The sequence below is a fragment of the Adiantum capillus-veneris genome, chromosome 2 (assembly GCF_014529385.1).
Source record: "Adiantum capillus-veneris isolate H3 chromosome 2, ASM1452938v2, whole genome shotgun sequence".
NCBI lineage: Eukaryota > Viridiplantae > Streptophyta > Polypodiopsida > Polypodiales > Pteridaceae > Adiantum > Adiantum capillus-veneris.
The window spans coordinates 20,377,266-20,386,557 of NC_140932.1; the positions used below are offsets into that span (position 1 = coordinate 20,377,266).

Genomic DNA, 9,292 nt, shown 5'->3' on the forward strand with positions numbered 1-9,292 from the left:
TCTCTCTCTCTCTCATCAAGTACTATACATAACTCTTTCTACCAACAGATTTTGTGCCCTACTCCACAAGTTCGATACAAGCTGGGAAGACCCTGCCTGATTCTCAAGGATTCTGTACTAAGTACTTGTAGGGGATAGTGCATTTGCTCCCTTATAGGACGCTACAACTCTCCCAAATTCCTTCTTATCGTTCACCAGCAGCTTCGGATGCAGGGGAGGTTGGGGAGGGGCAAGAAGAACCAGGCAAGCCTGAGGTGTTGCATAATGAAATTGCGTTTCAACTGTTTTGGGTCTCCTTAGAGCTGTTGCAGAGCAAACTTGCATCAAACATCCCATTCTGCTTGAGTTGATGTCCTGAAATTCAAGTGATTCAGGACTGCAGTATTGTGGCTGACCCATGACAAAGCATGAATGGCCCTAGTCTCTCCTGAGCACTGTATACCACGGGATCTTGAAAGAACCCCAAGCAGTGGGATCAAACATCACTGAACTGAGGCACAATTCACGCGATGCACGAGAGCCGTCGCATTTTTCCAAGTTACTTTTCACATCCGAGTTTACTTTTGCCTGGAACAGTTCACTTTATAAGGAAGTGGTGTGACATTGGGAGTAAGGAAACCCACTGATAGGGCACCAGGCTGCCAACGAGGAGGTCAGGGGTTCAAAACACAGGTTGTGAGGGGGGCAGGTCAACATGGACGACTTTTTTCGGGCCCTTCGTCTGCCTCAAGATTCGCAGAAACTGCTGCCCACCGTCAAAACCACCGCCCGGGATTTATTTAAGAACCTGGGGCATATGGCCAACCATCCAACGGCCCCCTGACCAGTCTAAAGGACCTTCCCAATACCACTCTCTCCCTCAAGGGCTTCAGCTATGCTGCTGTCTGATAGAACGATGAACTCAAGAGACAGAAAACACCGAAACCGTGGATGCTAGAAAGAACAAATACAATAAGGTGTGACTGCCGCACCTCCAAGAACTAGCTCAGACACCACCAGACACATTGGAAAAAGAAATCGGATGATGTCTAGATAGTGGGAATCAAATCAAAGTGAAACTTGCCCTAGAGTCCAGCGTGCGTGCATACAAGGCCACTCAATATCACTGAAACCTGATGCCTGCAACTGGAACATATCTTGCATCTTCTCTATAAGAACTCTCTCCTCAGTAGCATAAAAGAAAGTTGTTACAATTGTGTGAGTCTCATATCAAAAGCGACCTCAGGTTAAAGGGGGTAAACTGCAGGTCAAGAACGGCATCAAGCTATCTTAGCAAGTGTGTGAAGGCACAGAATGAATAGGATGGCCCTTATCATTGCGCATCATTATTTTTCTAGCTAAAGAGACCTGCTTCCCGACTACAAAGACGAAGGCCTTGCCAGCACCACCAGCTCTCGCAGTTCTGCCAACCCTTCGCACGTACTCACTAGGATCTCTGGGGAAATCAAACAGCACCACATGCTCTACATCCACTAGGTCCAAGCCTCGAGAAGCTCTGCACAAGCAAGTCAAAGCACTTCAATACCGAACAAGTTCCCTCCTGCCCTCTCCCTCCTCCCAAAAGAGGACACGGAAAAGATAAAAAGTGCAAACTTGCAGTTCATTTTGATACCTGTCTGTACAAACCAGAAACACCGATTTCTCAGGGTCGGATTCCATAAACCTCTGCATGTTCTCAAGCCGCACTTCAGACGCTAACGCAGCATGATAGGGTAGAACACCAACCGTGGCACCTTTTCTGTCAAATCGCTTCAAGGAATTTTCTACCTTCCTGCAGGTCTCAATCTGCACATTCACAGAAGGATTTAGAATAAGATCAAAAGAAGCTGATGGAGGCGACTTGATACCTGCCTTGTTACAAAATATTATAGTCTTGGATACAGGCTGTTGTTCAACAAGCTGTAGAAGCGCCTTTTTCTTGTTCTCATAAGCTGTTTCTGGAGTCTTTTCTCCTTCACCACTACAATCTACAAGCACCTGAACAGTGGAGTTTTCAAGCATTGTTATAGCAAGTCCCCACCTAGAATGCCCTTTTAGTTAGGATGAAGAAAAAAGGAGATCACCTCTTGGAGACCAGCAGCTGTACAGTGAAGACCCGGACCCATAAGTGGCAGAGAAGCTGGATGCTTCTCCAATATACTGTCGCATACATCAACTGGGAGAGTTGCTGTTACATGGATGTACTGAGTCTTGATAGGTACCAAGCTCTCAATCTTTTCTAATGTCTCGGAAAATTCAGGGTCATCAAACAGAATATCCACTTCATCAAAAACAACACTACATTACAATCGACAGCAAACGGGGCCTTCAGTCAGAAACGACTACACAGCGCACACCAGGTACAAGGAAAAAACCAGCACAAAGCACCTCTTCATATTGTCAAGTACTAAGGTTCCTGCATTCAAAAGCTGCAGAAATCGCCCAGGGGTAGCAATCACAATATCGGCACTACTTTCTAACGCCTCAACCTGCGTCTTCAACCTGAATCCACCTGTTGCAACCATAGACCTAAGAAGGGCACCTCCTTTTGAGATTAACCTACAGACATTAAGCACCTGAAAGTGGTACACGTAATTTGTGAGAAACTAAAGATGAGGGACAGAACTTTGCAACCGTGTGTGGATGTGGGTTTGCGCGCTTGTATGTGTCAAAAGCGGTGAACGACAAAAATACCTGTGAAGCAAGTTCACTGGTTGGGACCAATACTAGACCTCGGGGCCTGTTTGGAAAGGATTTACTCAACCCCTCCTCCTCTTCCTTCAGAAAGAGCTGAAAGAGAGGAGCTAAGTAAGCAAGCGTCTTCCCAGAACCAGTTTGATCTGCAACTATGCAACTGCGACCATTGAGGATGTGTTCGTAAGCTAATGCCTGCATTATGACCCCGATTATTAAGTGAATTTTCACACAGTAATTGCACACACTTATTAAAATTTAATATGAAGCATCTTAGGTCGTTGGTGGTAAAACACACAAACGCACTACCTCTAGTCATGCCACCCAAGAACGTCATAAAGTCGCCTGCAATGGCACAAAACAGTCCTCACATCCCCTCAAGAAACCACAAAGCCAAACAAAACTATTCCCTCTGGAATCAAGGTTGCATAAATTCCATGAATTTAACGTTCAAGACCTTACATTCCGTTCGGTACGTATTGTTCATCCAATTCCAACCTTTTAGTTGCTTTTACTTTTTTGCTTGACTACTAAATTTTTGCAAGAAAATTGTTACTTCTAAATTCAAATTTTTCACACTATCAAAGTGTGACAATTGTATCTTGTTCTTTGATTGGAACACATGCATTACACACATACAAAGTCACACAGATACACGCACACACATCATACATATATACGGATCAATACTTAGCATAATTTATGGTTGACAGATGACGTCCAGTTCCGTCCAACGGTTTGTTTCATATTTTACGTATTGTATTTCACGTATCTATCCACCTGGTCTGAAACTTACCACCATATAGAACTGTCAAGCAGACCCAAGACAACTAAAAGGACCTGCCTGTTTACAGCACAATGCTGAGCCTGATCCAAACGCTACCTGTTTCCTTCAATCAGTTGCCATCATGTGCATTTGTGCATCTACAAAGCGCATCATCTGAGAACGCAGAGTCTTCTTCCTTGTACATGTTATCAAAAGAAGCTCCTGCTATGGTAGAGATATTGCAAACCTCTTCATGTCTCCAGGACACCAACAAGATCGAGCAAAGTGGGTGCGGTCTCAGGTGCCTTCCAGAAGATGCCAATATCATCAGAGCCGGGAGGGTAGGACGAGGAAGAGGGTAGGGGCTAGGTAACGGGGAGGAGGAGATGGAGAGAGAGGGGGTGGGTAGGGGTGAGGGGGAGGGTTGTGGGTAGGAGCGAGGGGGAAGGGGGGGTAATGGGCGAGGGGGGGTGAGAGGGTGGGTAGAGGCCAAGGGGATGAGGGAATTGGGTAGGGGTGAGGGGGTGTGTAGGTGATACATAAGATATTTGACTATCTTAGGTGTTAGAATTTTGATGGTAGCCGGGCATCTTGCAACTCTTCTGTTGGCTCGCAAGGTAAATTCACAGACAACATCTGGGGGATGCAGCATGAGCTGACCTGTTCCATGATTAGAAAGAAACATGCCCTTTGCCTCCTATGCAGATTCAGACACTAGGATCTGCTAGCCGTACAATCACTGGTCTTGCCAGAAGGTTTACAAGCCAATCTTGTGCAAAATCAATAGTGATGGACTCTTTTATCAAGTCACAGGAAGCGAATCTTCTCTTCATGACTGACTGCTCAACATCTGTCAGGAAGCGGTCGGAGAGTCAGACACAGATGAGGCTGAGAGGAGGGTTGAGGTGTAGGTGAACTCCTGTAAAGGGGATTTCTTTCCCCTTCTATGATTCTTTTCTAGGCTCACCAAGTCCAAAGGTTTCCACCAAGGGAGCAGCTGATTTATGAGCCTCTGTGACCTCACCTCCACACTTGTTGCTGGCTCAGGTGGCACATTGGGCTCGGTTACTATAGAAACATTGGAAGAGGGTGTATCCTCAGGCAAAGATTGAATAGAGACCCCACAACAAGGCACCTGTAGCGGAGAAGTGTGTCGTGCTCTCTACAGTGGGTGTTCCTAAGTGCAATGTGCATGAAACCTCACTCCAGCAAAAAAGAAAACATCACACAGCAATCAAACAACTCAAAGCACAACACAAGGGAAATCGACAAACTCATAGAACCATACAGAGTCTCTCGTTGGCAGCACACTTAGCTCCAAACCTAGCGTTTTCAGTTTTTAGCCTTAGCCTCGCGAGAACGCGCTCCCACCCGGTTGCAGATCCTCGCCAAATTTTCCATCGAGTCCCAGATCAGCCTAGCGTTTTCAGAATTCAGCCTGATCAGCCAGTGTTTTTGCTTTTCAGCATTAGTGCGACTCAGAGGTTGCACATCCAAGCCGCAGTGCCGCCACAGTAGGAGATCCATAGCAGAACATCTAACGTTTTCTGTTTTCAGCATTGACGCCGCCGTCGTCGACATCATCATCGCAGTCCCTATCTTGACGACGACACCTTTGTCATCGTCATCGCAGATCCCTATCTTGACAACAACACCTTCGTCGCCATCGTCGCAGATCCCAGACTTGACGACGACACCATCGTCGTCATCATCATAGTCTCCATCATCGTCATCGACATCGTCATCGACATCAAGAACCACAGCATCTAGACCATTGTACCACATTTGTGCAATCTATAGCATAGACCTCTCTCGCCATAGAGAGGGGGGCCATAGGAGGAGGGTTTGAGAACCACTTGGTGTCGTATTCTTCTCTCTCTTTCTCTCAGTCTAAGCACTTTCATTCACAGTAGCATTCACTTTGTTTGTGATCGTTGCACTTGCACTCTCTCTCTCTAAGAGTAACGGAAGGCTCTCCCTTCCGTAAGTAAAAGGAACCCTTGAGCACAATTCGAAGCACTCATCCTGAGCACTATCAACATACTTCCGCTGCACCTTACAATTGTGGTGGTGGTGATCTTGCCATGGTGTCCACTAGACCACCACCCGTATCACTACCACATGTCACGGCCTAGGTGAGAGTCCGAGTGTGAACTCCAGACCAATTGAGACTAACTGCATGTCTTGTGCCAGTGACCATGTAACCCTACTACAAGGAGACGGGGACGTGTGGGGGGGGACAAGCAAATATATAGGGCAATGCCATTGCCCTCCTATGGTGTAGGAGGAGCCAACGATGCACACAAAACAAGCCCAAGACAATTGATAAATGGGTGCGCATGAAAATGGAGGATAGGTACCCCTCTCATAAATGAAGGTGCATGTAGTGAGTGGCTAGCTCTAAAGTCTATAACTAAGGAGCTTTTTACAGACGCGCACGCTTGCAAGCAATGACTCCACCAAGGTCCAACACCCCCTCTGAGACCTTGGAAGTGGAGCAACTCAAGCAAGTCAAAGTGTAACCATGTCGTCTATTTAGAGCTTTAACAATGTCCCTTTTTCTTGTCTTCCCTACATGTTTGCCTTTCTCCCAAGTTGTACTGTCACAAATAGGTGACGTGGCATGGCAACAAACCCCGGGATGACACCTGGCAGGCTGACGTGGCCACAGTACGGATGTCCACATTTTCTGGTGCAAAACGCACTAACTGGTTGACGTGGCACAGTGTACGGAAATCCCGCTTTTTGCTCTGACTTGCTGACGTGGCAGAGCGTACAAATTCCGGAAAATACGCTCGCTGAATTGACAGCTTTTGGGCTCAGTTGCTTTATTTTTTAAAAGTTTTTGGATTACTGCTTTTGGGCATCCCTTGTACCAATAAATAAGTGGGTTAGGCCCTCACTTCTCAAAGCATCTGGACGCAGAGTCTAAGAGTGAGCACCTACTCACTCTCTTGTACTTTGAACACAGAAAGGGGCGCCAGTCTTTGGGGCCACCTCTTGGCAGGGAACTACGCCGGGCCGGGCCGGGCCGGGCCGTGTCGACCTAATTGTGAATTGTGAACTATTTTGAAGTGAATCTCTGTTGTGTCGTAGTAGAATCTTAACTTGGGGTGTCCAAGTTGGTTACATGTACATAGGAGGTTCCTTCTTGGTTATGGACTCGAGATGTAGCAGTTTTCAGTGTTTTCTTTCACAGAGACGGTGAGTGGTCTTTTGGCAGAGGCAACCTGTAGCAAGGCTGCAGTCACCAGTGTCACTGGCACAGGACAAGCAGTTAGTTACAGTTGATCTGGAGTTCACACTAGACGGACTCTCGTCTAGGCAGACACGTGGCAGTGATACGGGTGATGGTCTAGTGGACACGTGGCCAGATCACCACCACCACAATTTGGAGGTAGACTTAGCTGGACTTGGATATTTTGCTAGCCATTGGTGGCTCTTATGATTGTATATATGTGTAGTTGGTTTTAGTCGTCAGATATCATTATCTTTTTTCTATGGTCTAATGCGAGTCTTGGGTCCAGCATCGCATATTTGCACCCTTCTTGCACATTGGAGCCTTGACACCCCCACTCTACCTCTGAGTCTTGGGCTTGGAGCTGAGTGTGTTGCCAACCAGAGAGCCTATATAGTTCTAAGAGTTTGTCGAGTTCCATTAAGTTCTAGGTCTGTTGTTGTGCTTTGAGGAGTTGTTCCATTACTGTGTGATGTTTTTTTCTGTTGAGATTTCACACATTGCACTAAGGAGCACCCACTGTAGAGAGCACCACACACTTTTCCTGCTACACTCCTCTACTTTTTGTTTCTTTGGGGTAGAATAGGTTAAAAGTGCGCACACACTAAAACCTCTTTCCCTCCATCCTCTTGCACTCTCTAACTTTCACCCCTTTTGGCATGCAACTTTGCTAGTCTTGCGTTGCACATGTGAGAACATTCCAGGCAAATAATGTAGACATCTTCTATTCTTTGCTATACATATATGCATGCTTAATCTATTATGTACCTGAATTTGTGAAGGACGCCTCATTTCCATGAATTGCAATGCTTGGAGGACCTTATCATTGGCTCCGACGCTCTTGAAAGATTTTATACTAAAGAAGTCTTTAGCAACAACTTCTTTAGAGCTCTTCTGCACACGTGAGGCTCTCGTCCTCCTATTTCCTACCTTTTCTAAGGGAGCTTCTTCCAAATTTTCTGCTGCTCTACTCAATCCAACTTTTGTGACACCACCCCTATTGTTCCTTTCATCTGATTTTCTCCAAGGAGCTTCTTCTCTGCCATGCCCCTCATCTTTTTTGCTCCAAGAAGCAGAAACTTCTGCAACTCTCTGTCTTTGACGAGAAGAAATTGAAGAGGGTTCCCAATCATCCTTCCGCAGAGAAATTTCTTTCTGTACTTCCAGATCCTCTTGTGCCACTCTGCTACTCCGAGGTCTGTCTGAATCTGTTTTATTCCTTAAGGATTGGACCTTCAACCTGCTAAAAAGACCCCTGCTTTTCACGGCCTTTGTCTCAGGATATAACTTCTTAGGAGGTGCCTCCTTGGTCTTACTCATTGAGCCACTGCTCATGCTATCTGTTGCAGAATACGCTGTTCCACCTGCAACCTTGTGCATAAATCACAAGGTATGTTAATACAATTGGATGTTTGATAGGTTGCTTAAAAATAAATTTGAAGACAGGCAGTCTTCACCTTTCACTTCTTAAAGCTCTACTTTTCTGTAGCACTTGCATGTAAGATTAAACTTCAACGTACCTGCCCGCTCACCTTAAGCGAATCTTAAACACAAGGGAGTGACACACCCTTATGTAACATGCTCAATCTTGCAAAACATACGGTGCACTAGCCATAGAATATGTCGCGGTTGCAAAACATGTATATCAGAGAAGTACCAAGCTGTGCATGTTAAGCTCAGAACATATCACAAGCACATTTTCTGTTAATATGAATATCCCTTGCAAACAAGTGGCACACGACAACTATGTAATGCCACTAGTCACCCCAACTTGTCCAACTACGTTGCCTAACCCTATTTGAAAACCTTATGGAGGCACCCAATTTTGTATTAAAAGACCACCCCCTACAACGCTCCCTCATTGTCTCTGTAGGATTTTGTTGAGTATCCAGAGGGAGTTATCAAGAAAACTTGTCCTCTCAAAGCTCTAGTAGAAGCATGGTAGTAGCAATAAAGAAATTGCCGCAAGCAATGAAACTCCATCTCACCTATTGGCAAATTTTCCTGCAGTAGTCTGAGCCAAGCTTTCTCAGAGATATCACCACGCTTAAGGTTTTTGACAGGCTCCCACTTGAGCTGGTCCTCGGAGGGGATCTTGTCTTCTTCACCTTCGATGCCAAACACAAGTACACGGTCACCAGTTTCTTCATCTACCATCTCGTATGCTCCGGAAGGAAGGTCTTTAGAACGCTTCTGTTTGTAAGCGGAGACAAGCAAGCGCTCTCGGTTGCATACCGCACCTAGATGGCCCTGCGTGTTTTGAAACATAGGCGGACATGCATGAACCTGCGCATTTTGAAGGCCCAGAGAACAGACGGCTTTCGAGGAGGAAGTTCTGCTATCCAAGCACATTGAAGACAACCCGGCAGAGCTCAGCACAGAAGCCATGGTTTAATTAGCTCAGCTGAAGTTGCGAGCATACGTTATATAATAGGGAAAATAACCAAAATACCCTTCTAATTTGTGGAAATTCCCAAAATACCCCTTAAATTTCAAAATTCCCAAAATACTCTTGTATCTATTTTGGTCGGATTGTTCAAGATGTTCTGATCTTCATTCTTCTTTGAAAAATGAGATCCCTTTTTGAGTGCTTAGCATGTGATTTGTCACAAATT

The 9,292-nt window shown here is 45.7% G+C and overlaps 1 protein-coding gene across 1 annotated transcript; it reads right to left on the minus strand.

The window, feature by feature from the left end:
* Positions 1-907: 907 nt before the first annotated feature.
* Positions 908-9,080, minus strand: LOC147462472 (DEA(D/H)-box RNA helicase family protein). The gene is made up of 8 exons (XM_086484090.1): positions 8,666-9,080; positions 7,446-8,041; positions 2,674-2,868; positions 2,368-2,555; positions 2,064-2,277; positions 1,852-1,977; positions 1,613-1,785; positions 908-1,495 (listed from the first exon to the last, which is right to left on the minus strand). The coding sequence occupies exons 1-8, from the start codon at positions 9,063-9,065 to the stop codon at positions 1,270-1,272; spliced, it is 2,118 nt and encodes a 705-aa protein (XP_086340216.1). The 5' UTR covers positions 9,066-9,080; the 3' UTR covers positions 908-1,269.
* Positions 9,081-9,292: the final 212 nt, after the last annotated feature.

Excerpts from the sequence above, each read along its gene's own strand:
- LOC147462472 (XM_086484090.1), bottom strand. The coding sequence starts at position 9,065 with ATGGCTTCTGTGCTGAGCTCTGCCGGGTTGTCTTCAATGTGCTTGGAT. Across the intron at positions 1,978-2,063 it reads CAGCTGCTGGTCTCCAAGAG|GTGCTTGTAGATTGTAGTGG; the intron begins GTGATCTCCTTT and ends TCCACTGTTCAG. Across the intron at positions 1,496-1,612 it reads TTTCTGGTTTGTACAGACAG|AGCTTCTCGAGGCTTGGACC; the intron begins GTATCAAAATGA and ends TTGCTTGTGCAG.